The sequence below is a fragment of the Esox lucius genome, chromosome 10 (genome assembly GCF_011004845.1).
Source record: "Esox lucius isolate fEsoLuc1 chromosome 10, fEsoLuc1.pri, whole genome shotgun sequence".
In the NCBI taxonomy this organism is placed as follows: Eukaryota; Metazoa; Chordata; class Actinopteri; order Esociformes; family Esocidae; genus Esox; species Esox lucius.
This window is the reverse complement of record NC_047578.1, coordinates 22770889-22798855: the sequence shown is the minus strand read 5'-3', so window position 1 is coordinate 22798855 and position 27967 is coordinate 22770889. Positions and strand designations below refer to the sequence as shown.

Here is a 27967-nt window from a genome sequence, read left to right as displayed (position 1 = left end):
CATGAATACATTACAACAAATTCATAGCAGCAAACTGTACTTGTACAAACATTATTTTTAGTGTCACATTGAATCAATTGTGAGTGAATTGGTAATAAGGCAGGTAGTTAATTTCACTTAGTAGCGTATAATAATACAATCATTGGTCAACTTGGCCTTGGAGGTAATCATGTATGCCCTCTTGAAGTCTCGAATCCTAAAAATATACATAATTTTTCACAGACAATTGCACGCACACATGCGCACAGAGAGAATGTTACTCCAACCAGCCAATTTGTCTTTACTGATAAATTCAGACTGGTGTCTCCAGAGACATCCAGCCCATGCAGACAAATCAACACATTTTTCAATCTCACTATCCCTCACTACATCCCTCTCTACTTTCTTCCACTTGCACATTCCTTGCTTTTCTCTTTGCTTTCTCTTTGCTTCTTTCCCTTTTCCAATGGTAAACATTGTGTAGTGACATTTCCCTGCTGCTTCATTTAGCTATTACATGCCCGTTAATACCTTATAACTTATCATATGTGACACAAAAAATTTTAATGACTACACATGAAGCGAATGCAAGCTTTTTTACATTACGCTGGAGGAAAATGACTCTACATTTTCTGGTTGTACGCAAACCACAATATCCAGAATATAGAGCAATGTCCAACTCTTGCTGTAACATCTCTTTTTATGTTTGACAATATGTGGTTAGGACCGAGGTCAGTCAAGGTGTTTCTTAAAGTTTCTATTGCTCTTTTCTTTCATGTATGTTGGCATTACATTTCACTGGGCTTCCTAGCACTACTCTATATACCTGGAACTGGGATCATTTCGCTACTACACGGACTGAACTCAGGCATAATGTTCACAGCATTATACCTTCAATGAGGATTCATCAGAAGCAGCTATAGTTTCCCTGCTAACAAGCTGCAGAGAATCTGTAAAAATTCCTTGTTTTGGAACACAATCGGATAAGGACGTAGGGCTCCATCAGGCTGTTATCTTTACAAAGGCAGAGACAATAGGTCAGCATGGCTATCCTGCCATGTCCTCACCAAGGGGGATATCCTTGAGACAAGTCCAGTGGGTTAATCCTAACCCAATGGCTCTATTTGGACAAGGTTAACAATATCTACTTGCCACTAGTGGGACACAGAAACCACTATAATTGTTTCAAAACATGATCAGACAGCAGGCATGTTTAACCAATTATGTCACTGGTTGACTTCTCCCAAAATAAAAAAAATCCACCCCAAATAGCGTCTTGTGGTAAACTCCCCCTTTAAGGCCTTCTCAAATGATCACAATTCTCACTTATACATCCTTCTTTTCACATAAACATTCTCAAAAAGTGATATCACACTCTTAGTCCTATCGTGCAAAGGAAATATTTGTTTCGAATAAAAAATAGGAGTGGCAACCTATTATATCCTATTGAAACACAGCGGTGCACGCTCCCCAAACAACCTGCTGCACATTCGTCACTTATTGCGATTCACAATTTTACTTATCATGTGACTGTAGTGGACCTTTTTGAAGAATATTGGAGTTGACTGGATGTTCTGGATGTTCCATACTTGTAGGCTCGTGGTTCTCAAACTTCTCCTAAGGCACTACCAGGCATCCCATTTCTAGATATATTCAAAAATCTGATCCGGCAATAGCCTCACCGACCCCAGATGGTACACAGCCAACATGCGAGGCCCTGGGGCATTGTCAGTGTGCCATGACCAAGACTTGAATTCCCGACCACAATGACACAGTTGCACTGAGAGACAGTGACTTCACCGCAGTATGATTTGGGGCGACAGTGTTGAAGTTCAGAGACGTGAAATGCACAGTAATAATAAGCCACGGTATATTCCTTATTTAATGGATGTCCCTAACGTAAAACCAGATCTGCAACTTTGCATCATGTTTCGGTGGTTTAAATGTAAGGAGAACGAGAGGGAGAGATGCTTTCATCTGTGAAACAGTGGCCATGCCGAACCTCCATCCTTGATAACCAGTGACATCTATTAAGGACGGAGGGCGGGAGGGAGACAGGGAGGAGAAGCACTGTGGTTCCATCTTCTTGTCCGTCTGAAGTATGCTCCATAAATTTGAAACAGCAGCGGGCCCTAATCTTCCATCACCTGCCCAGAGCGTTGTCACTACGATAAACACCCACATTTAAATACAAAAAGACAAGTCAGAAAAGCACACATCACATAGGCCTGAGACCAGCTGCTTGTCTCTCTGTATATCATTATTTAAAACAGACATGTATTGGTATCTTTATTGATATTGGTGGTGGTGGAGGTGGTGGTGGGAATAACACCCCATGCAAAATGGATATCGGAGAGGATTACGTTTCCCACCGAGCCGCTTTGGACCTGGCGTGCTCTGGGAAATGAGGTCTGGTCAGACAGTGCATCTCAGAATGTGTCTGTGCAGATCACGCCATTATTCCTGATTACTTAGTCACGGTGCTTATCTGCAAACTGCCACATGGCTACATCTTCGGCTTTGGTATCGTATTGTAATTCCCTTATTTTACTCCGTTTAAGGCATCCAGTCTTTTTCTCTGACCTATATCCTCCTGTGTCCACTAGATTAAAGAATAACCTTTGGCAAAAGGACTGCCACTAAAGTTACAACAGAGCTGGAATGCATAAAAACTAAAAAGTGTGACAAACTAATTGTTGCACTTGGTTGGGAAAGCAGACAACCTGCGGTACAAACCCAACTGTGTCCCAAATCCCTCATGTGGCACCAACAGGAAGAACGACCTTGAGGACATTTCAGCTGTGGAACCCGCTGCTAATTAGAACAGAAATTAGTCATTAGCCAATGACTGTCGCCCTCCCACGGCTGTCCCCATCTCCCATGATGCTCCACTGGACCAGTGTGATACTCTTCAAACTTGGTTAGGATAGAATGTTCCAGGCCCACCACAGTGCTAAATCCTTCTTTCACAAGGAGTATTGGCTTATTTGCATGTAATGTAACCAATGCAAAACATACATACTTGTAAGGATGGCTATAAAAACAATCTGGCCAGTTATACTGAAACCTTTCAGCCATCTGATTTCATTATAAACGACTTGGGAGATGTATGGTCCCTTGCTTGTCAACACACAGGGGAATGGCTATTCTCCAAACACCAATCAGAATAAAGTATAAGATGATGGTGGCGGTTCCCCAGTGTCCATTTAAAACAGCCAGTCCGTATTTATTGTTGGTGGTCGGGTTGGTGTGCGGCCAGCGTCTCTCATTGAGCCACATTAACGCCTTTTCATCTGACACCATTTTCCAGGGCTGTGGTTTGGGAATAAAAATCGAGTCCTACAATACAACCGGGAGTGTGACTGTGTTCTTCCCCCGAGAGGTTGTCAAGAAATTACCAGAACAGTACAGAGCAGGGGTTTCTGTGTCACATTAAAATCTCTCCCCCACCTAATAACAGCTTAACCCATCTTTTTTTCCACGCTCTCCTCTCTTTCCTCTTCCGCTTGGATGACTGGGAAAATAAGCAGGGAACAAAAAAGGTCAAGAGACTTGCTTCTCTGCTGCCTCCTCGGTTTTTATATAAAGAGCAAGGATAGAGGAAATATTCAGAGGTAGCCCAGCATGAAATTGTTGTGCGGTAATGAGTCTTTGAGTCGGAGTGGGGCGAGTGGTGTGGGGGGGCGCTGACATCTAGTTATGGATAAAAGCATGCACAAACACACACACACACACACACAGAGTCACACACACACACAACAGGTAGGGATATTTAAGCAGTCCATTGGTTATGCTGTGTGCGTAGAACATGCATAATAAAAGGGAAATGGAGAGAGTTGGCTGATTTTGTTGTGGAAGTGGGGGTCGGAGTTGATGTCTGTTCTGGCTGACTTATGACCAGAGTGGACAAGTTCATTTGGTCCGGCTTGCCCCCCGCTGGCGGGTCGGGGGGGTTTGTAAGGAGGTGATAATCTTTGCGTCGAGAAAGGGGTGTGTATGATGGGTGGGTGTGTGTGATGGGGGAGGGATGTGGGTGTGTAGATGGATGGAAGAACTTATTACGTTTATTACGTTGTTGTTTTTTGTCTGGCAGGCCAGGCTTAGGGGGGAAATTAGGTTTGCTGACTTGCTGTTTTGTTAGGAGGTCATTTAAGTTAGAAAAGTAGCTAAATAGGTAAAGCTGGTGTTACATCAGAGTGGGGCCAAATACAAGCAAACAATTTTCCATCCAATTCTGTATCTGTAGATGTATGTTTAGTGGCAGTCGGGGCACTGGAAATCCCTTATTGGGCAACTATGTTGCATTTAACTTATTAAATAATGTATATATTTGTAAATACAAGGATTTTGACACAGACTGCGTTTTGTAATTTAGCAGCATTAAATAATTATGAGAAAATAACATGGTAAATCACAACACTGTCTGAGATACCAAGCTTAGCATTTTTGCCTCTGTACTTTATTAAAGCTGTGATTCGAACCTTTCTTTTCTGCCATGGATAATATTCTGGTTGTTATTCTGTCTTTTTGATATCAGGTTTTAGAAAAACTCTTTGTACCAACACTACTGAACTGGCGCCTGATGGGGGGAGGGGGGGGCTGCTCTCTGATAACAACGAATGTAGGATCAAATATGTAAGGATTTAGAAGTGCAGAGCATCTGTATTTAGCTGTCATGCAGATGAATTGATTTATATTGTAAGATACAACCTGATTCACCTCAGCAGTTTGGTCTGTTAGCAAGAAATCTTACTGTTGACTAAGACCAATGAAGTATTTTAAATCATCAGCTGAAAAGGTAACATGGTCAAAGTCAATACAATATAGGCTGAATTTATTTGCAGCATCGGTGTTTCTTTGTACAGGGTATAAAATGCTGAAACTATTAATCTTTTGGAAGGCATTAGGCTACTCCAAACCATGTCATAATGAAGGCTACAATGAACATAGAGTAAAGGCCTATGCTGCAACGGCAACGTTAGGATATTTTATTAATGCAGCCTACAGGCTACTATTATCTCGATATATTTGTTAATTATAGGATTGTCATAAATTGTTAAATTTTTCTGATTTGTATAATTACAAATATAAAAGTAATGTTCAGCTATTAAATGAAATTAAATTCGGTAAATATTTCCAAGCCATTCTTGAATAACGTCGCTACCGTTTCTCTCCGTCCATTGCTAGGATTTTTATTCGTGTTAATGAAAACGCGTTTAGCTCACATTACCCATCGCCCCTCGAAAGCTTCACCCGGCCAAGCCAACACTGCCTTTACTTATGCTGGATGAGAAGGCGAGGTAAAATAAATATAATATTTACAAAGCGGGATTTTGATTTGTGAAAACACCTGGCATTTGCAATTCATTTTGGTGCGGTTTGATAGGCGACCTTCTTCTACCCTTCTTTCGGAATCTTACTTCATTGCACTTGCGTGATGTCAATCTGATTCATAACACCCTCCCCCGAGATATCAAATAAGGCGCGTGGTGAGAACAACTCACACTAGCCCGGACGGCTCTATCCTCGCTCTGCTGTGATTGCGCGCGAGCGGAAGAGAGATGACAAGAGCTCCTTCGCGAGGCTGGACAGTCAAACATGGAGCTTCTTAAGATTTCTTCGGTGCTTTGGATATTATTGCTGAATGGAAACAAGGGCTGTCACGCTGAGGAAGGTATGTGAAAAATGTTTTTGTTATTTTTCTAAGACTGCAAGTGTATGTGTCCAGACTTAATCACCGGTCCGGTTGCAGGTGCACTCAGTTCCCTTTGTGATGCGGAAGTTCAGAGATGCCGACAACATTTTACTGTTAAATATGGTTACATATCGAATTTTTTACATTTAACACATTTGTCTGAGCCACGATTTATCGCATTTTAAACATTTGCCAGCGGGCAGTTTTACGCATACCCTTTCAGTTACCAAGTGACTGTTGAAAATGTGGAAAATGTGATCACATTGCATGAGGTGTAAGTAAAAACGAAAAGAAAACTGGCAAGTTTAGTTTACCCTACTTCACACAGGCATTAACACAGTGCCTTCTTGCGAGTATGTTATAATACAACAAAAACGGACATTTTTATTATTTATACATTGAACGGAAACATTTTAAGCTGAGGAGTGATATACATTAGGCTACTTGTAATGTTAGGGAACGTTCCCTCAGCGTTTGAAGGAAACGAGTAATGAAAAATCTGTTCAAATAGCCTGTTAGTTAATTAAAAAGTCACGCAACATGAAATCATAGAAATGTTGGTAAGAAATATGCCTCTGTCAACCAAAAACAGAACTCCTAAGCATTTTCTTTAACCAGATTAAATAGCGAAAAGCATTTCCCTCTGCTCTCAGAATAGGGTAGTACACAGAGCAACTGGTCTCTTGTGTAATTCCCATGCTCTCCCTGGTGTAGTTGCATAAAGCTGGCTCATTGATGTCATCTCTATTCTTTCTTTCTGTCTCAAAGTAGTCCGATCAGTGGACTAGCTCTCTCTGGTTTTGAGCTATTGCGTCTGGCTCTTCGGTGCAGGCTGGGCTGCGTGTAGCTGTTAGGCTCAGGTGAGGCTAGTAAAGCGTTCTAATCAGTGCCGGGATTCAGAGGTGGAAGAGCAAACGATCTTCTGCGTCACCCCCGGCGCTTTCTAGAGGGTTAGATCCGGCAGTGCCTAAGCACAGCTGAGCCAGGCTAGACTTTGTTTTTTTGCACGCACATACAAACAAGCTCCGAGAAACACAGATGCACATGTCGTAATACTTAACATCCACAAGAAACGTCATGATCTCACCGACATGACATTGCACGCATACTAACAACACAGACACGCGATCTTTCCTACCGTATTTGCACAAATGCAGTCATGCATGCGGTGTTATCTACACACAGACATCCTGGTACAGTGCACTCGTAATCACACGGGCTTCTGTGGAGCGCTTTACGCACAAGGCTCAGTCTTGCCAGCTTGAGTCGTTTCCCTGGAATGCTGGCCGGTTGTTGGATTGGAAGCTGTCTTCTAATTGATGTTGTGACTGCGATTAATTGCTGTGCAAGCAATGTGTTCCTGAAGGCCAGGCTTGGCAGCCATGTAAGTGGGTTTGCAATAGAATGGGAATTGGAGCTCTCTCTATCCTTAATGTAATATTCTAGATAACTCATACCTGCCTTATCTGTATTAGAATGAACGGACCTATATGCTTTTCTTACCTAATGGATCACATTCAGGGTTGCGGTACTTAATTCAGAGAGCACATTGAGATTCCAATTCAACTTCTCTTCATTGTTTGTTAATGAGGTTTAAATTGGATTTTGTTTACTTTCTGAATTAATTGGTGTGGAATTGACACCAAACACACCAAAAGGTGAGCCACATTGTTTAGCTCTCACAGCCTCTCCCAGAGGATGAGCTGAATGTGTGTCTCTTTCAGAGTGCCTTTTTGTGCATCTTCATACTTTCATAGGTTTGTCCATTTTTGCAAAAGTCATACATTTTAATGCTGTGTGTCTCTGTGTTTGTCCCTCACTCTCCCCGACTGTCTCGCTTTCTCTCTCTTTGTCTTTCCCTCTTGATTTCTGTGACTGTCGGCGTCTACACGCGTTTATTCTGTCTCCCCTCAGGTTTCTGAATGCACCCAGGCTAGGTGCATAAGGTGTGTGTGTGTACCTGTGTGTTTGCCCGCCCGGCCGCCATACATTACCATGCGTCTCACATCCCAGGCTGAGTTAGCGAGCGCTAATACGGCCCGGGCCCCCGTATGCAATGCTGGGGTGTCTTCTCCTCAAACAGTCAATCTAGTGCCCGTCGCCGCTTTCTCATTCCGCACGCCTCGATGCTAACACACCTTGGCATCTCATCGGGATCTCATTTACTCCCCCAACCTTCCATATCCGCCCATTCTGCGGCAGGTAGAAGAGGAGATACATCTCTGGGGTTAAAACTGCAGTGTAGCCTCTGGTTTCATTGTGTTTGTGCCTGCGCTAGTGTGTGTGTGTGTGTCGTGTCAAAGCACGGCCGGAGTGAATGCACCATGGATGTGGCAGCCAGAGCAGGGTTAGTTTGGGCCTGTATGCTGGTAAGGTTTCAACCATCCAACCAGAATGCAGCCACTGCAAACCTTTAAACAAAAAAGAAATTCAGCACTTCCCCGTGTATTGTGCGAAGGCTTGCACCTTTGAGCAGTCACTATCACCATGTAACACACTCAAATGTTTGCACTCCTGTCGTTTAAGGCAAACCCATCGGCACAGTATAAAAAATTGGGCTTGGAAGGTTAACCAACAACTACACATTTAACGTGTAATATGGTTAATTAATACCAAACTTTCCCCTTGTCTGTGCATTTTCAAGAGAAAATGGATTGAAATGATTGGGTAATGCCTGGGAAAATATGGCTGGTTAAGTGTATCTAAGCCCAGGTCCCCCCTTAAGCCCACTACCATCTATTAGATTAAAATAAAGAGAGCAACTGTTTTTGTGAAGTCTCTACCAACGTATATGCATATCCATGTAACTTTCTGTTTCTTGTCTATCAGGTTTGCCATTGTTATAGATGTCAAACTGCTATTATTCCTGTTGGTCAATATTGAAGTTGCAAAAGATCTTTGGTGTATAGAAGACCCACAGATAATCAAAATATTCATATATTTTCTGGTCTTTCTTGTATAAGTTCTCATGCTTAAAGTTTAAGTAAGAGATTCATGTTTTTATTCATGCGTATTTTACCCTAATGTAATTGTCACCAACTGAAAAGATGGGTTTCATGAGCTACAGCTTTTCTTCTTGCAGAGATTTGTTGTTGTGTGCATTAAGTTAAGGAGTAATGTTGTGATTCTTAGATTTTTCTTAAATTAAATTCATTTTGTTCCCTTACTAATGCCTTAGGTCCAATACCCACGCTTCGTCACTACAACCAATACAGTAGCTACATAGCTTAGTTTACTACAACAATATGCTAGATGTCAAATAGCTGATTATGCACATTTTTCAATAGATTAGGTTTTATTTTTTCCTGTTAAGTGTGCCTTCAGTTGTTATACACTGATAATTTATTAGGAAATGGCACTTCTATTTCACTTAGGATTAAAGGATTAGGTCCAAGTGAAATAAGTGTAAATGAAAGTAAACAAATAATTGTCTTTATGATTAATATAAACTCTGCATAGTATTGTAGTTTCAGTGTATATTTATGGCCAAATACATTTATTTTAAAACGGGTTAGTCAGAATGAGTTATTCTGTCTTCTCCTATAAACCAGTAGTGTTCCTATTAAGTCGATTTGGTTGCATTGTATTGAAACAGATGGCACAGGTGTTTTCTTTTTATTGCATTTGAACCGCCTACCTTTGTCAGACCAATATTATTAATATTGGTACTTTTTTTAGTTGTTGCCTGAAATAAAAATACTGCAATATAAATACTATGGGTGCAACAACAAATTGAAAATAAATAATTTAATAATAGATTCATTATAATGAAAAGGTGAAATATGTCCGTGGCAATTCCGGTGGATAGTTGTGCACGACGGAATCACGTCTTACATCGGACAAGTAAAAAGAGAGTTGCTACAAAATAAGCAAATCTAACTTGCATTGCAGGGGAGCATGACTGATACATGACGCACCTGAAGAGAAAACACACCGGAGACATTATGCCAGAGGAGGAAGAGGGAACGTTACCATACGTTTAAACTAAAAAGAGTGTGCCGTTATCTGCTTTTTAGAGAGCTTGTTATGGTTACGCTTCATGGCGTGAGTTTCGTTTTTGAAGTAAGAAATCGTTCATCTCGATTGCGTGGTTGAGCTGTGTGTTAGTAGAACTACCAACCTGGAGGTTTACTTGTGCGTGTGGGCTTTGTTTACAGCAGCGCTGTCCCTCTTAGCTAAGCATTCAGTATTTTACTTATGGCTTTGACTCGGTTCCAACATTTATGGTGAAATTACGGCACATACGATTTTTCTTGTTACCTGGAATATATTGATTAGAAACAATGGTGTAATGTAGTGATTCGTTGGTCAGGTTTTGTGTAATTGGGTGCTAACACATTCTTTTTTATATATACCTGCCACAGTGACTGGTGAACAAAAGTTATATTCCTATCTTTTAGCACAGTTTAACAAGTTTTTGTTCCCTAGATTTCCATCAACAGAGAGAAACCACATTCATCATCATGCACAAAAAACGCAGCCCTAAAGATTGATGTTTGTTTTAACAGTAAACTGTCTTGCCTGTCAGGAAAAAGTTAATCAAAGCAACGGTATGACAGCTTTTTCAAAAAAAAATTGACCCCGGACCCTACAATCAATGCCTGTGCTGCTAACAGAATCCTATAGGAAACGCTGCAGTAATGAGTTTGCTTTAACCACCTTTAAGGTGATTAAAGCAAAACGCACAGACCTTCAAATCTGTGCTTCATGCTAGCATGAACTCCCATGAGTTAATTCATACAAGTTTCAAAAGCTGCTGACCCACAGTAGTCACTTTGCTTCACACCCCTCGCATCAAATTGGACAAAGGTGCTCTGATTGATGCCAATGATGCAAACCGGTTCTGTGAGTGCCAACACATGGGCTCAGGTCCACTGGTCCTCTGTTGGCAAAGTGGTTGCGTAGCTGATAGAAGGCGACCTTGCTGTTTGCGAAAGGTCACAGTGATTTGTGAAGTTGGCAGGCGTGTCCGTGACATTCTCCCTCCGGGCTTTTTGGGGCGATGTTCTTTTTGATGGTGGAAAGCGAGAGTGGAGAGAAAAGTGCCAGGTACATGGGGAGATATATGTTGGGAGAGAAAAGAGAGAGAAACAGGCATGTGGGGGAAGGGTGAAGAAGGACACTTGAATGAGGTAGGAGCTGAAAACCTTGTTGCTGTTTCATTGCTACATGCGGGTGTCTCTTATGGAGGAATTACAAAACAGTCACAGCCTATCAATGGAATCTTTTCACCCCCCCACAGTACAACCAGACTGGAGGCACTCAAAAGCATTTGCTTACCTACCAAAGGCTGACATTCATTGTGTGATAGATTGATTCAATGTATCTGTCTGATAGCAACCTCCCAGAGGGTCATTTGATATCCTTTGTTCGCTGTAAGGATGGACGCTGTTCTGCTGTATCTGCAGAAAGCACACTGAGTGTGTGGTCGATGGAGTGAAAGGGAAGATGGATGTTTGTTTGTTTTTGGCCTTGTTGGAGAGCATGCCAGTAAGGGTAGTAAGTCCACATTCCTTGAGAAATGGTGCGGTTTGGGAGAAATGCATGCATTCTTTTCCAATTGTGACTGCAGGATTTTTTTGTTCTTACCATCGTTAGCATGTGCGTTCATGGGTTACGGGTAAGGCATGCGTTTGAGAAGCATTAACACACTCCGCTCTTTCTTCATCCTCCACCACCAATAATGTTGTTAACACCGGCCGGAGTTCATTGAAGCGGCGGCAGAGGCCAATATGGCACATGCTGGCCCAATCCCGAGGCCTGTCAATATTCACGAACCTGTTCAACTCAAGGTGTGAATGAATACAGAGTGCGATTCCCAAAAGCTACTCCACGTGTGTTGCGTGCGCACACTCCAGACCTTCATGTAACCCCCACTTCCCCTGTCTCGGTTTTCTAAAGGTTGACTGTAAAATGCCTCATTAATGTAGCAAACATTTGCCTAAGGAAAGAAAAGGATGGCCACTGCGGTTTTCTCCAATTGACTGTGTTTCCTTGGAGAATTAACTCAACTGTATGTATACATACGTTTTGCGGTAACTGCCGAGCGATCACTTGGCGGCTCTCTCATCCAGATGGGCCGCAGTTACTTAGTATATTAAATAGTCCTTGTGAGAATTCAAAGGACAACGTTAGTCCATTGAAAATGCAATTTAGCCCGGAACCTGATTTAATTTGCCTCTTGCAAACATGCCTGGAAAATGGTGAGCTGGGTTTGAGACAGAAGCAGAGAAGACATTTTAGTTGGTAGTGCCCACCTGCCTTTGACTTTGGGTGTTACTGAAGGTTAAACAGGTCGGCGCTCTTCTCACGGCTGTTGTTTTAGAGACTATCAGCCTCAATCTAGTCTGGTTCAAACCCAAGCATTGACCACTGTATTGGAGGTCAGAGTGAGTGACCGTGCAAACACGCGCACACACACGACTATTCACTGGGTCTCCAAAGCACAGAATGTGATCAGAATTTCAATGTGTTGGTTTTGCGTGGTGTACTACTCAGTTTCTTTATAGCGTAGTTAATATATAAACGTTGGTTAGCATTGGTTTCTGCCTGCCTCTCTTGCGCCATCCACTGGTTTGAGTCACCCGCGGAAACATGAAATCTGTGCCATCATGTGCTCTTCCATCCCGGGAGTCAACATCAGACAGGACACTAAAGACACGCAACACGCGAAACAGCATGTCATGTCCACCTTCCAGGCCCGCTAATGTCCCTCGTGCAAGCCTTTCCTTGGCCGTGCTGTGCTGCGTCAGTGCTTAGCACACCACAATCCCGTCTCTGGGAGCCAGCCTGAAAGTGCTGCTAATGTACTTTTCATGTCTCCGAGTTAGTCCTATGCTTCTGCGACATCCGACCGACACGTGTTACTGAGATTTAGACTTCATGTGTCGTGGGGGCATCTGGCGTCTCATGGCCAACTCAATTCTGGGATTCCTGTTCACCTACTGTACAATAATCTAGATTTTGTTCGTTTCCAACTTCTGGTCGTCCCCGAATGCTAACGTGCAAGGCCACTTCTCTAAAGTGTTTCCAATCGTCCTAAAAGCCCGGTGTCATATCATATTTATACCACCGTGGTCCCACTGCACCTTCTCCCTGCTGCGTATGTGTGCACAGTGCATCCTAGACATTTTCTTTATTTTCCCCTCCGTTTCAAAGAGGAAATGGCTGTGTGAGCCTTAGGGCTTTACACACTTCACACGTGAGTGATTGCATATTTTCATGCGGTAGGGCAGGACTTGAAAGTAACAAATACTTGTTTGATTAAAAGGCCTCCGGGGTGGATTTGACAAAAAGGGGGTTTCTTGGGTTTTTAAAGGGGCACATTTGTAAAGAGCCTGATCCCACTCAAAACGTCTGACACAAACATAACCGGAATCGTATCCAGTGAGAGACCAGGATTGGTGCAATCAGAGGAAGCGTGTCATGTGGCTCCTAATCAGTTGCTTATCAGCGCTGTCTCCTACTCAGTTAAACAGTTTACTGATTAGTCATTTCCAGACAACAGACATTTGCTTCCCTTGGAGTGAACTGTATGCTAACACAAACAGACACTTTCACATGGTTTTCAATATGTATATACATATTGCATACACTGATTGAGCCTCCAACACACACAAACACACACACACACACAGGTCTTTGGGTGTATTTCTGCCCCTCTTCTCCCCCTTATGGTAATGATGGTCATGTAGGAAATTAAGCAGGCTGAGGCTCGTAAAGCATTACCCCCCCATGACTTTAATAGCCCATCAATCTTTTTGAGAGGCGTTTGACCTTTCAGACTCATGAATCCCAAACCAGGGGAACTCAACACACAGATGCACAAACACACACATACAGTATATGACCGTCAACACATACAAAAACGCACATACAGAACTTGACCGTCAACACACATATACATATACATACACTCTACACGACTGTCAACACACACAGTACATAAACGTCCAAACACACACCCAGACAGGTGCATATTGAGCTGTGCCTCACTTCCCTGCCACCTCACCGTCTCAGTAACAATGTGAACCCAGCAGTGTGGGTTTGACCAGTGACCTGGAAAATTGCCCGACCTTTTAATGCACGTTTCCTCCGCAACGAATAAATGAATAAATCACACGGCTCCGGCTCGCTCGTTTTTACGACCCGCCTCTCCCTTCTCGAAAAGGTTCCCCCGAAGTGAATGCCCCCGTCCTGCCGAAGACGGCTTTTCACAATGAAAGGGTCTGAGCCGTGGGGTCTTGAGCCTCGGCGGCGTAGGCGCCGGAACACTTTAATGGGGCGTATGGCGGGACGCTGCAACCTGCCAGCAAGGGTCCCCTCTGTGTTAAGTTGTTCAAACAGAACTACAGAGAGGGAGGAGAGTGGAAAAGTGTGTGTGTGTGTGTGTGTGTGTGTGTGTGTGTGTGTGTGTGTGTGTGTGTGTTGGGGGTGGGAGGCTGTTGTCGGGCATCAACCTCACACACAGTAAGAATTTAGCTGAAGGGTAAAAAAGGTCACGGTGTGTAAGTGTCGTCGCCGCTGGTGTGGAACCTGACATGTTGGTAATAGGGGGCGAGGAAGAGTGAGGCAGGGAGAGAGAGTAATGACACTCCTCTACCTCTGATCCAGTGTGTCCACCCATATATATTCATTTGCCTGGGTGAGTGAGTGCGTGTGTATATTTTGCCTGTTTTTTTGGTGTTTGTGTGCCTGTCCTGGGTTTGTGAGTGGGCTTTTATGTTGTGTGTTTTGTTGGTCCTGGTCCTGATTGCAATCAGAGCAGCAGCCAGAGGAGGACGGGCTGTTTCAGATTAAACAGCTTTATTTACAGCCAGTCAGCTGGGTAACTCACTTGGAATATTCCCTAACAACCTCACAGCTGTATGGCTTTTGTTTGGTTTACTTTTTGGCCAGTTACGATTCCAGTTATTTGGCTTGCCTCTTCTTGGCTTGCTAATTTGGCCCAATTTCAGCTTGCTTTTTAAATGTCCCCTGCTTTTGTTAGATTTAATTATTTGACCTGCTTTAGCTTGGCTTATTCTGTGGTCTGTTCATACTCCTACGATACCTTTCCAATCAAAGTCCTTTGCGCGCCTCCCTAAACCACAGGACCGGCAGGCATCCCTCTGACTCCTGATTAGGTCACATGCCTGTCCCCAACTCGCCTTTCATGATCTCATCATCTGCTAACATACAGTAGAGTGGAAAACTCTAATTACATAGAGAAATTGCAGCTTGAGGCACACAAAACACACACACACACACACACACACACATACATGTCTCAAAGCCATGCAGAGGGAATAACGTTGATGTGAAGAAATATGAAGCATTGCCTTCATTCCTCTGCAGCTCATTCCATTCGTGTGGCTTTACTCCAGCCTGGAGCGGGAACACAGCACTGTCGCCATGGTTATTAGAAGCCAAAGATGCATGAGGGGAGTTGGAGAAGGGAGGCACGACTCCTCGGAATGAGATCGGACGTAATTATTGACTGTCAGCTTAGTGGGTTTGAGTCATTGTCTGTGTTGGCACTGGTTTTCGTGCCGTTCGTCATCTGTCTGGGTCGGTGAGGTTTGGTCGGTCTTGCGTGTGGTCTTGATGGAGTTAGTGAGCACTGTATTTGGGAATGGTGGTAGATTCTGGGTCTCTGCGGTTGTTTGCCTTTGGTCTTGGTCTGCGGTGTGCCTTCTGAGTGTGCGTGTGGCAGTAGGAACACTATTCAGTGTTGTGCTCTTTTTGTTTGAGCTGTTGTGCGTCCCCACAACTTCCTTTTCGTAGTAGGAGTTTGACTTTGTGAAGACTGCAGATGTAACAAGGCCCCTGTGCAGTACATTGTCTGTCAGAAGTCCCCACATAAATAGAGGTCAGGGCTTTCGGGGGCACATATACCACTGTAGCATGGGTTCTAGCCTACTGGCCTTGATGCAAATACTGTCTTTCACTTTGTTTAATATAGCGTGGCATGACAAGGGCTATGTTTAAGGATAAAGGTTAGGTTATTGAGGTTAAGGTTAGGAATAAGCTGCAATAGCTGCTCAAATGCAGCCTGTGATTAGGCTGCTATAAAAGGCGATGCGTTTGCAAAAGTTTTTTGTTCTGCGTTTTTTGCTGAAGTCCCTCATGTTAAGAGGTTAGTGTTTAGGGATGTCATGTCACTTCTCAGTTTAAGTGTTCTGCATTCTCGCATACTAGACAGGAAGCTCTTTTGGTTGTTCTCAGAAGAGCACACTTGAATGAATGGGAGGCTGCAGGACACAAGTACACATTTGGAAACAGCCCAAAACTACAAGAATCATATGGAACGCAGGCTTTAGAATTTGAAGCAAAGAATATCTGTTCTATACCGCACACTTTCACTTTGGAGGAGCAAAATGGGCAAGTGGGTAGTTCTCACGAATTTTATAAGATATTCCCCCATAACATTCTTCACCCCTTAATGATGGCAAGTGTGATTTTCCAAAGACAGTAAATATGAAAAGGATCCATGAAATTGCATAACCTATTGTTCTGTCAGAAATTATGTAGTAGATTACTTAACTGTTTTTTATGTTAGATATACATCTGGTCTAATATGTTTTTTTCAGTTCATACAGGGGGAAATTAAACCAGTAATGCCCAGTCACTAATCTGCGTATGCCAACCCTTGTTTATGCTTCTGTTGTTGGCTGGTCAAGACGTGTGACTTTTTCTCTCTGAACATGCACCGAAAATATTTTGGGGATGGGTAGGCTGCATACAGGTGAATGTCGGACTGGTGTCTCTGGGTAAATATGTATAATTGATACTACACAAACCTTAGTTGACCAGCGACTAACAACCAAACTATCGGCTGGAGGACTAAATGGAGTCAGCAGCTTAGGGAGGGGCATAATCTTTTGGAGGGGCCTTCTGTTAATATTTGAGCAGTTATGGCCATTATATGGATTTCTACAGTACAAACATAATGACAGTCTTCTGTGTATCAACTTACCTTGTTTCAAAACAACTGATTGGCTCAAGAAGGAAATAATTTTCACAAATGTACTTTAAAGCGCACCTGTTAATTAAATGCATTCCAAATGACTACCTCTTGAAGCTGGTTAAGAGAATGGCAAGTGTGCAACGCAGTCATCAACTTCAAAATATACATATTTAATATATTTAGCTACCTGATTCCTTGTTTTATCATTGGATGTCTTCACTATTATTCTGAAATGTGGAAAATGGTAAAACTAAAACATACCATTGAATTAGTAGGTGTGTCCAAACTTTTGACAGGTACTGTATATATAAACATTCACTAGTAGCTCTACAAGCACTCTTTATGCTGTCACTGTCCCTCTCACTCCTATTCTAGTCTCCTTCAGATGACCTTCTGAGCTGTATAGTCCACCACACAGATACTAAAACCTCACTTAATTTGCTAATAACAAATCATTGACGGTGCCAGAATGACAGGCTTCAGAGTAGAGAGAATGCCAAAGAGAACATGTTCTAAATGTTCCAGAGTAAAGATGTTTAGCAGCCTCAGGATTTGTCACCCAGCAGCCTGTGATGCTACCGCAGGCTGCCTGGTTGTGTGTGAACAATCGATGTGTAGTGTGGCCTCATGGGACAGCGGAGGCGGTATATATACACACACAACATGTCTATCTCTTCTTTTCTCCATCTGTCTTGCTCTATTTCTCCTCTCTGTCTCTTTTCCTTTTTTATACCCTCTTTCTTGCTTTCTCTCTCCCTCGCTCTCTCCCTCGCTCTGTTTTAATTGAAATTGCTTTATTGGCATGTCGCACCAATGCGCATATTGCCAAAGCATACTTATTCATTTAAGTGGAAACAATAATAATCACCACTGTCAACAGGACAATCAGTAGAACTACAATCAAGAGAAGAAAAACATAACATGCAATATAAAATCTAATTCAGTCATTTTGTGGCAGTCAGACGAGTCCCTCCCCCAGAACGAAGGGTCACATCAGATAGGTCTTTAAAACCATAGGTCTCAAATTGGATGAAATTAGATAGTGTCATTAATATAAAACACCATATCAGGAAAAGCAGCTCTGTCTTCGGTTCTGCTGTGGTGCTGTTATTGCACAGCCTTTCATATACCGGGAGACATGTTTTCCTACGTCTGCCTTTGTCAGTCTCAAGCCGAGGATCACGGAGTCTATTCCTGGACAGTGTTTTTTTGTTCAGTTGTGATTGATAACAATGGTGAAATACTGTCGCATCTGGGTCAGATAGCACTTCGTTTTGCTTTGTGCTTGTTTTTGTGTTTTCAAATATGTAATGTATTTTTTTGACTGTGTGGTAATTTGGTTAATTCTAATTTGATTGGATGATCTGGTCCTGAGGATTGTGTGTAACTACAACAGGTTTGTAAATTCAACTTCAGGACCAGTTGAATGAAGGGATTCGTCTTTGCCATAGTCTCTTGGTATTGCTGGGCTGGGTAATTTGAGAGTCACCATACTTTCTAAAACTTTGTAAAGTGTATTTTAAAAATGTTACCTGAGGGCTTCATATATTGTTTTCCGTGGACATGAAACTTACTCTGCATGGGGGGTTTTAAGGGGTGCTTGTTTCACTGACTGAAGTATTTTGTAAGTGGGCGCCACACTTGGCGGTCATAAAGTGGTTCTCCAAGACATGTTCAATTCATTTTAGACAAATATTCATAGATATTTTAGTTGCAATGAAATACATTTCAAGGCAATTGCCTACGTGCCTTCTCTCTCGCTTCCACACCACCACTCAAAATTGGAGAGGTCCGTGGAGCTGCCACGATGAGAGCATAGTGAGTAATTAGGATTAACAGTTTTTCTCGGGTACAAAAAAAACGAAATGTTTCATCTTGCCGCCTCTGGAATTGGATCGAGCAACCTTTTCGGTTACTAAATCAGAATCAACATTATTCACTAAGTACATTTAAAAATGCTCACAATGTAAGTAAAATGTAATGATGTTGCTTATAGGGATAGAATACACTAAAGACACTGCTGTTTAGTTTACGCTGTAGTGGTGGCTTGATATGGTGAGCATATTCTTAGTCTCTGTGGGACCGATTGACTGGGAGATATTTTAGTTTTTTTTCTGGCTGCAGCAAGTGGTACATCCTCTGCTCTGCTGTGCTGCTGCTATCTGTGACGATGTTCTCCCACCTATGATTGTGGGAGATGACGCTCCCTAGGAATCTGAAAGATTTAGCCGAAACAAACAGCTGAGCCCTCCCTCTCGAAGGGGGTGCGTTCCCAGAAGTCAACAGCCACGGCGCACCACCACCGGGCGGACGACCACAGTATGCGGAGTCGTTGCAGTCAGTAACGAGGGCGACCGGAGTGACGCCATCTGCAGGCTGCAGATGTGTCGTTGGAGGTACAGTCATGGGCTTAGAGTGAGTAGTCTGCGATCCGCCGACAGATGGACCTGGGCACATTCAGCTGGGAGAGTTTGTGTTGAAGTCGTAGCGGGAGGGGATGGTATTGAAGGCAGAGCTGAAGTCCACCCACAGTATCCTCGCATACCTCTTTCCTTCTTCCGGCTGCCTGGGAAGATTCCAACATTATCGGGCTGCTAAATACTTGCACGCGCAGAAAATGCGCACACATTTAATGCAGGCAAAATACCAACAAACGCCATGTTATGCACACACACTAACATGCGCACACACAGCAGGCAACAGTGATAACACTGATAGTGTCTCTTTCATTTTTTTTCTCGTTTAGACTCATTGCTCTCTGACCTGGCAGAAGAGTGCACCCCATGCCTGGTTGGACAGTTGACAATGACGTATCGTTGGCCATCAAGCCCAAATACCATAAAACCAGAGGCCCTCAACATGACACACTTAGGCCCCATAAATCCAATAGTGCCATTTCCTCAAACGCAAGGTGGAGACACTTGTGTTTAGCCTGGGTGCTTTGTTCAGGGCCCTGAATCTACAATAGGCTTCAAAGTAAGAGTGGTGCGACCACAAATTCATAATTAAGTAAATGGCAAGGAAGAAATTAGGAAGTTGTAGCATGGTAGGGGAATTGTATTGGAATCAACCATAGACCTCTACTGAGCCTCATTTGTTTTTCTACAGCAACCCCTTCTATGCCTCTGTGTTTTTCTTTCATTTCAAACCTGAGGAGATGCATGTCTACCTCCACTTGGCAACAACTGGAAAGCAGGCTCTTATCTTCAAGCGGAAATCTGCAAAAATTGAAGTGTAGCATTTGCATTTTAATTCATCCTCAATCACGCGTGTGTTTGTTGTTGTCTGAAATTGCCTTTTAACCCCCCCCCCCCCCCCCATTTGTGGGGTCTCTGTGAGGCAAGCCTTAAATTCCAATCTGCCTGTTTTGACAGTATGGAGATGGGGCCTCTCTCTCACTTCGCTCTACCTTACTTTCTCTCCCTCCTCTGTGTCTCCACGCCCCCCCCCCCCATTCTCTCACTCTCTGTATCAGTCCGCTGTCTCTCATAGCTGCCAAGGGAATTAAAATGCATCGATTTGTATTACCGATGCTGCACCACAGCAGAATGAGCTCGGTAGCCTTTGGACACGACAGCCGCCACCCCCCCCCCCTTCCGATCCCCCATCAACTCCCCCAGCAGGTGTACTTCAACATAAGCTCCTTCTGGCCGACAGACCAAACACACCAAGCGCTCCCGATATCCCATTTCCCCACTTAACCCCATTTTAACCACCTCGTCAGTCCCGGGTTAGAGCGGAGCCGCCTCATAATCCACCTGCTTAATCCATTGTTTCGATCGCACTTTCACGTTAGATATCTGTATTTAATCGTAGGTGACGACTGTTCTGCATGAGTTTTCCAAGTGCAAAGGACTGGCCTGGTGTCCAATACCACACACGTCTACCGTTATGCTCCTTATTTCAGTCGCAGACGTTCTTGCATACGCTTTTTGCGGGTTCCACCATGGAAATCATTGGTGTATTAAGAACAGAATCTTCAAAAGAATGACGTTCCATTCAGAAAACCATAGAGACAAGTAATGACACGAGTCATCTCTGTCTCCATGTTGTTGCTCCCCAGCCCACGGTGATTGGTCCTAACAACATGGCTGACATTTCAAAGCACTATTGACATCACAAAGACACAGGTCTTATTCATCCTCTGATATCCATGTATGCTGGAATTAGGTACCTACAAAAGAGGCTTATTCAAGGGGCCCAATCAATCCATTGGACTCAGCTTTGGAGATTGGTGTAAGGCTAAGCGCCTTAGGCAGAGCACCGGGAACAAGCTGGTGCATACGGTAATCAATGAGTGACATTATTTCAGTAACGGTGCCTACGTTATCAGTGAAACGCATTCTCAAAAGCTCCCAGAACCTTTTCAGGACTTCTCAGTGGTTCCCGTGCAATTCGATTGGTCGATACAACCCCTGGGTCGATGGTGGGAGGGGCCCTCCGGGTAGGTTGAGCTCTAGGTAACGACGGATCAATATGCAGTGTCAGGAGAGGGCTTTGGTGTGGCACCGAAAAATAACGACGTGCACAGTTGAATAGAGCTATACCACATTGTGTGATCACTTGCTCGGCAACGACCAGTACATTATACAGATGTCGCTCAATTTTGTGTTTTAAAACGGAAAGGGCAGCAATGAGATTTCACCCTGGATTCAATGGTTACATTCGCTATGCGATATCAACGTCTAGGTTCTGGGGAAACCAGCTCATTGACATGACTATGATCACCCTGGCCATCTGCAGTGGATGTGACAGTTTGGACATGGAATGGGGTGGACTATTCTCCCCGAGGAAGGGGTGGCATCTTCCACACTACTCATTGCTGTCATCTTGTGTGAGTGTGTGTTTTAGAATCCAAAAGTCTAACGATTTTGGCTTGTGTGGGTGTCAACCTCAACCCTGGGGTGTGTTCTTGTCTGTTTGTGGTTGCAAATAGTGTTTTTTAAATGTATTGAATATTTTTATTTTGTTTATGAAAGGATGGGAACAGAAGAAAGGAGACAGAGTAGTGGGAGGTGAAACGTACATGGTTTATTTAGGGAACCAACCAGGATCTTCATCAACGTGTGGGGACTGGGTTGAGGGGCGGTATGGGTTCTGGAGGTGTGGCCGTTAACTCCTTGACTAGCATCCAATCCCAAATAATTGCTAATGGATATATTCTGGGTCTCTCCCTCTTTTTTCAAACAAGACAGTGACTGGCCCCTAAATCATTCCATTTTGCAGAATTAATTTGCCACTGGCGTTGCCAGCTCCGTGCTCCAATCCACTGAGCCATGGACGCCAGTGAACCAGGCTGTGTATCCTGACCTTATGGATACAGACACTTCTCCCCTTCCATTTAACCAGCCTAGAGAACATCTGTATCTGTGTATATGCATGCATGCCATGTGGTCTATTCCCTCTATCCAAATTGAAAAAGTCCTACATGAATAAGTCCTGCATGCTGGACTGTGAAGATACAAGTATTTACATACAGTTGATATAGGAAGTCACCGCCCCCTTCCAGAATGTTCACCTCTTGTTGCTTTACAGTCTTGAATAACAACACACAACATTTTTGGCTTTATTTACCCAGAGTAACCTACAATATCCAACTGAAGAGTATGTATAAAATACCCTAGTTGGATAATTGAACGCCCCCCTGAGTTAATACTTCATGGAACCACCCTTAGCTGGAATTACACCCATGAGTCTCTTTGAATATGTCTCTTTCTGTGACTAAATAAAGCTGGGAAAAGTTTTCATTTAAGGCTGTAAGGCACCCACTGTATCCTTCCTTTGGAAGGATGTAGTGACACGCTGATGTGTCTACACCCACTGTATGTAAGTCTGTATAGAGATTTTAATTCCTTTAGAAACCTGTTGTATCTAAATGTGTGCTACAAGCTAGGAAGTGGAATGAGAATGAATTTTGTTCATGTGTTGTTTCCTTCCAGTGTCAGCAATCGCAATGCTGGTATCGCCCTGGCACTATATTTATGTCCCCTGAACCAGACCCACTATCTTGGTGTTTTAAGGCCCAAGTTTGTTTTACCGGCCAAACACTACTGGACTACCTGTCTCGCCATTAGACCTCTGACAGACCTTACACCATGTCAAACTTCTACCATGTGGCCCTTCGTCAGAGGAACAATATAATTAGGTGCCCAATGATGTAATGAAAACCCCATCCTCCATAAGTAGGAGACATTTTCCATTTCAAGCAACGTATTACTGGATTAATAATACGACTCCATTATCAGCCTCCAGATAAGCAAATAAACAATTGGCGGAGAAATGAAATGAGACAATCGACCTGAAAAAGATTTGTGGGAGTTGACGAGAGGGATTTGGGTGTGTGCGTGTGTGCGTGAGTGTGTCTGCTTGTTTGCCTGAAGGGAAGAAGAGTCATCAGTTGGTGGAAGAATGCTTCATCTCTAATTAGACGAGCACTTTGATTCCATTAATAACCGACGTGCTGTTCCGGAATGTTCCAAACCAATCTGATATTCCAAGTCGCCCTCTTGCATTATTTATTTATCGCCTCAACAATTCATATTAATGATGATTGCCCAAGGACACTGCTTGGTGTGAAATTGTATGTGAGTGGTTGGGGGTGGGTGCATGCACTGAAGTGTGGGTGGGTGGGTGGGTGTTTTCCTATGCAGTTATGAGAGTGTGTGGTTTCTGCTGTTCTTCAGACGCGTCCTTGTAGTCTCCCAGCCTCTCTGTGTGGAGAGTGGAACCAGGACTGAACTGAGGTGACTGTAATATCCAGCTGGATCATTTGTGCTGATGAGGCCCAATGTGATCTCAACCAGCCGCTCCAGTGGCTGCTTTGTGGAGCTCGGTCTCCTGTGACCGATGTGAAGGGTCAATACATCCATCTGGCCGTCGCCCTCTGGGGTGTTGAGGGATTCGGAAACCACACGTGCACGCACGCACACGCAACACAAACACAGTGCCCACAACACACGCAGACACAACACACAGACACAACACACACGCACACCCTATGCATCCATTACACTGCCGAGCTAATCTGATCGGTTCTTCTCTGGACTGGAGGGTCAGGCGTCCCATAGTGTGTTTGTGTTGTAAATAATAGTCCCGCTCCCGTCACTGTCCTCCATTCCATTACACAGACTTGTCTAAACGCAGACAGGCGGTGTTTGTAGCCTATCGACTCGCCTAGCCTATTTTCTACACAGGGGCTAGTTATGTTTCCTGCTGATTGATTGGCTGTCGGCCCCCATCGACCGGACAGGTCGTGGTGCCCCATATTGATCGATGGTCCGCTGACAATTCGGACTCCCTTGCTTAGCCCTTTTCTGCACTTCCTATCGCCGTCTCCCTCCTTCTCAACCCCGCCCCCCCCTCGCTGTCGTTCATCAATGGAATGGAGATCGATACGTCTGATAATGGCCTTTCAACCCCCCTCGCCCTTGATGACATGACCTGTGACAAGAGGAGGTGAATTGATGCGCGCTGGTCGTCGTTCTCCCTGGGTCTTTCTGGACAGGGGGAGGCTTAGCCCGATCCATTTGTCTGAAGTGGACATGGTTTGTCTCTACTCCTCCACTGGACCTTTCATGCCTGTTCATCCTCCCTCCCCCTTCCTCTCCTCGTCTTCCCAACCCCCAATTTGCACCCTGACTGCCCCTAGCCCCCCCCCCCCCCCCATCTTCTCCTACTCTTCCTGTGCTTTTGTCCTCTTACTGTCTTTTTGTCTCCTAACCTCCCATTCTCTGATCCTATGTCCCATTCAGTCTAATATTGTCAATGACACGATCAATAAAACAAGACATTTGCAGCGTGGTTGTTTGGCTAAGAACTCCCTGTTACAAAATGTTCTTAGTTTGTACCGACTGATGTTGGTTTAGTTCCTTGATCTTTCTCTTGCCTGGAATTGTAATTCTGTACTTTGTATTTTTGTTTAAACTCTCACTTCCTCTCCCACGCGCACCCTCTCCAATCCTTCCACTCATTGAAATCAGGAACGCAAAGTCAGTCTGACTGCTGTTTTCTATTCCTTCCATCTAATTGATGTAGACCCGGGACAGTTAATTGTTGCAATTCTTTGTTGTGTAGAACAGACCAGGCCACCGGTACCCCAGACCCTGTTGTGTAGAACAGACCAGGCCACCGGTACCCCAGACCCTGTTGTGTAGAACAGACCAGGCCACCGGTACCCCAGACCCTGTTGTGTAGAACAGACCAGGCCACCGGTACCCCAGACCCTGTTGTGTAGAACAGACCAGGCCACCGGTACCCCAGACCCTGTTGTGTAGAACAGACCAGGCCACCGGTACCCCAGACCCTGTTGTGTAGAACAGACCAGGCCACCGGTACCCCAGACCCTGTTGTGTAGAACAGACCAGGCCACCGGTACCCCAGACCCTGTTGTGTAGAACAGACCAGGCCACCGGTACCCCAGACCCTGTTGTGTAGAACAGACCAGGCCACCGGTACCCCAGACCCTGTTGTGTAGAACAGACCAGGCCACCGGTACCCCAGACCCTGTTGTGTAGAACAGACCAGGCCACCGGTACCCCAGACCCTGTTGTGTAGAACAGACCAGGCCACCGGTACCCCAGACCCTGTTGTGTAGAACAGACCAGGCCACCAGTACCCCAGACCCTGTTGTGTGACTCTATCCTGAGCCTCTCTTCTGTGTCGTAACGCTGACTCCTGCGTTGGCCGGGTGCCTCTGTTTACTGCTGAGCAGAGCTGATCAACCTGCTGCTTGTCTTGTTGATACAGTGCAGCACATTGTAGCCGTTTCTACCATCCCTGTAGGCTGCCCTGAAGGAATGATGAAAGTGTGCGTGCGAGTGTGCGTGCGTAATATGAGCGTTTGCATTATTTCGGTACGTAGGCAGAAGGGTGGGTGGGTTGCATCCCGGTGACGCCTCCGGTGCAAAATTGCTGCTGACCTGAATAAGCAGGGAAATGTACACAACTCTCCTGTTTGAATTCCCTTCCTCCCACCTTCTGTGTGTGTCTGTCGGTCGGTCTGTGTGTGTCGGTCGGTCTGTGTGTGTCGGTCGGTCTGTGTGTGTCGGTCGGTCTGTGTGTGTCTGTCGGTCTGTGTGTGTCTGTCGGTCTGTGTGTGTGTGTGTGTCTGTCGGTCTGTGTGTGTGTGTGTGTCTGTCGGTCTGTGTGTGTGTGTGTGTGTCTGTCGGTCTGTGTGTGTGTGTGTCTGTCGGTCTGTGTGTGTGTGTGTGTCTGTCGGTCTGTGTGTGTGTGTGTCTGTCTGTCGGTCTGTGTGTGTGTGTGTCTGTCTGTCGGTCTGTGTGTGTGTGTGTCTGTCGGTCTGTGTGTGTGTGTGTGTCTGTCGGTCTGTGTGTGTGTGTGTGTCTGTCGGTCTGTGTGTGTGTGTGTGTGTCTGTCGGTCTGTGTGTGTGTGTGTCTGTCTGTCGGTCTGTGTGTGTGTGTCTGTCTGTCGGTCTGTGTGTGTGTGTCTGTCTGTCGGTCTGTGTGTGTGTGTGTGTGTGTCTGTCGGTCTGTGTGTGTGTGTGTGTGTCTGTCGGTCTGTGTGTGTGTGTGTCTGTCGGTCTGTGTGTGTGTGTGTCTGTCGGTCTGTGTGTGTGTGTCTGTCTGTCGGTCTGTGTGTGTGTGTGTGTCTGTCTGTCGGTCTGTGTGTGTGTGTGTGTCTGTCTGTCGGTCTGTGTGTGTGTGTGTGTCTGTCTGTCGGTCTGTGTGTGTGTGTGTGTGTCTGTCGGTCTGTGTGTGTGTGTGTGTCTGTCGGTCTGTGTGTGTGTGTGTGTCTGTCGGTCTGTGTGTGTGTGTGTGTCTGTCGGTCTGTGTGTGTGTGTGTGTGTGTCGGTCTGTGTGTGTGTGTCTGTCTGTCGGTCTGTGTGTGTGTGTCTGTCTGTCGGTCTGTGTGTGTGTGTGTGTGTGTGTCTGTCGGTCTGTGTGTGTGTGTGTGTGTGTGTGTCTGTCGGTCTGTGTGTGTGTGTGTGTGTGTCTGTCGGTCTGTGTGTCTGTGTGTCTGTCGGTCTGTGTGTCTGTCGGTCTGTGTGTCTGTCGGTCTGTCGGTCTGTGTGTCTGTCGGTCTGTGTGTGTGTGTGTGTGTCTGTCGGTCTGTGTGTGTGTGTGTGTGTGTCTGTCGGTCTGTGTGTGTGTGTGTGTGTGTGTCTGTCGGTCTGTGTGTGTGTGTGTCTGTCGGTCTGTGTGTGTGTGTGTCTGTCGGTCTGTGTGTGTGTGTGTGTGTGTCTGTCGGTCTGTGTGTGTGTGTGTGTGTCTGTCGGTCTGTGTGTGTGTGTGTGTGTCTGTCGGTCTGTGTGTGTGTGTGTGTGTCTGTCGGTCTGTGTGTGTGTGTGTGTGTCTGTCGGTCTGTGTGTGTGTGTGTGTGTCTGTCGGTCTGTGTGTGTGTGTGTGTGTGTGTCTGTCGGTCTGTGTGTGTGTGTGTCTGTCGGTCTGTGTGTGTGTGTGTGTGTGTGTCTGTCGGTCTGTGTGTGTGTGTGTGTGTCTGTCGGTCTGTGTGTGTGTGTGTCTGTCGGTCTGTGTGTGTGTGTGTGTGTGTCTGTCGGTCTGTGTGTGTGTGTGTGTGTGTGTCTGTCGGTCTGTGTGTGTGTGTGTGTGTGTCTGTCGGTCTGTGTGTGTGTGTGTCTGTCGGTCTGTGTGTGTGTGTGTCTGTCGGTCTGTGTGTGTGTGTGTGTGTGTCTGTCGGTCTGTGTGTGTGTGTGTGTGTGTGTCTGTCGGTCTGTGTGTGTGTGTGTGTGTGTCTGTCGGTCTGTGTGTGTGTGTGTGTGTGTCTGTCGGTCTGTGTGTGTGTGTGTGTGTGTCTGTCGGTCTGTGTGTGTGTGTGTGTGTGTCTGTCGGTCTGTGTGTGTGTGTGTGTGTGTCTGTCGGTCTGTGTGTGTGTGTGTGTGTGTCTGTCGGTCTGTGTGTGTGTGTGTGTGTGTCTGTCGGTCTGTGTGTGTGTGTGTGTGTCTGTCGGTCTGTGTGTGTGTGTGTGTGTGTGTCTGTCGGTCTGTGTGTGTGTGTGTGTGTCTGTCGGTCTGTGTGTGTGTGTGTGTGTCTGTCGGTCTGTGTGTGTGTGTGTGTGTCTGTCGGTCTGTGTGTGTGTGTGTCGGTCTGTGTGTGTGTGTGTGTGTGTGTCTGTCGGTCGGTCTGTGTGTGTGTGTCTGTCGGTCTGTGTGTGTGTGTGTGTGTCTGTCGGTCTGTGTGTGTGTGTGTGTGTGTCGGTCTGTGTGTGTGTGTGTGTGTGTCGGTCTGTGTGTGTGTGTCTGTCGGTCTGTCGGTCTGTGTGTGTGTGTCTGTCGGTCTGTCGGTCTGTGTGTGTGTGTGTGTCGGTCTGTGTGTCTGCAGGTGATATTCAGTCAGTGGTCGGGTTAATCGTGGAGGAGATGGAAAGA

At 45.0% G+C, this 27967-nt stretch overlaps 1 protein-coding gene across 1 annotated transcript in view; it reads left to right on the top strand.

Moving 5' to 3' along the window:
• The first annotated feature begins 5496 nt into the window (after positions 1-5496).
• The window catches only part of LOC105027920 (ephrin type-A receptor 7), a 127235-nt gene continuing 104764 nt past the window's right edge, over positions 5497-27967 (top strand). The window contains exon 1 of the mRNA XM_020050466.2: positions 5497-5653. Within this exon, the coding sequence (XP_019906025.1) occupies positions 5578-5653 (76 nt within the window). The 5' untranslated portion in view covers positions 5497-5577. The remainder of the gene's footprint in view (positions 5654-27967) is intronic.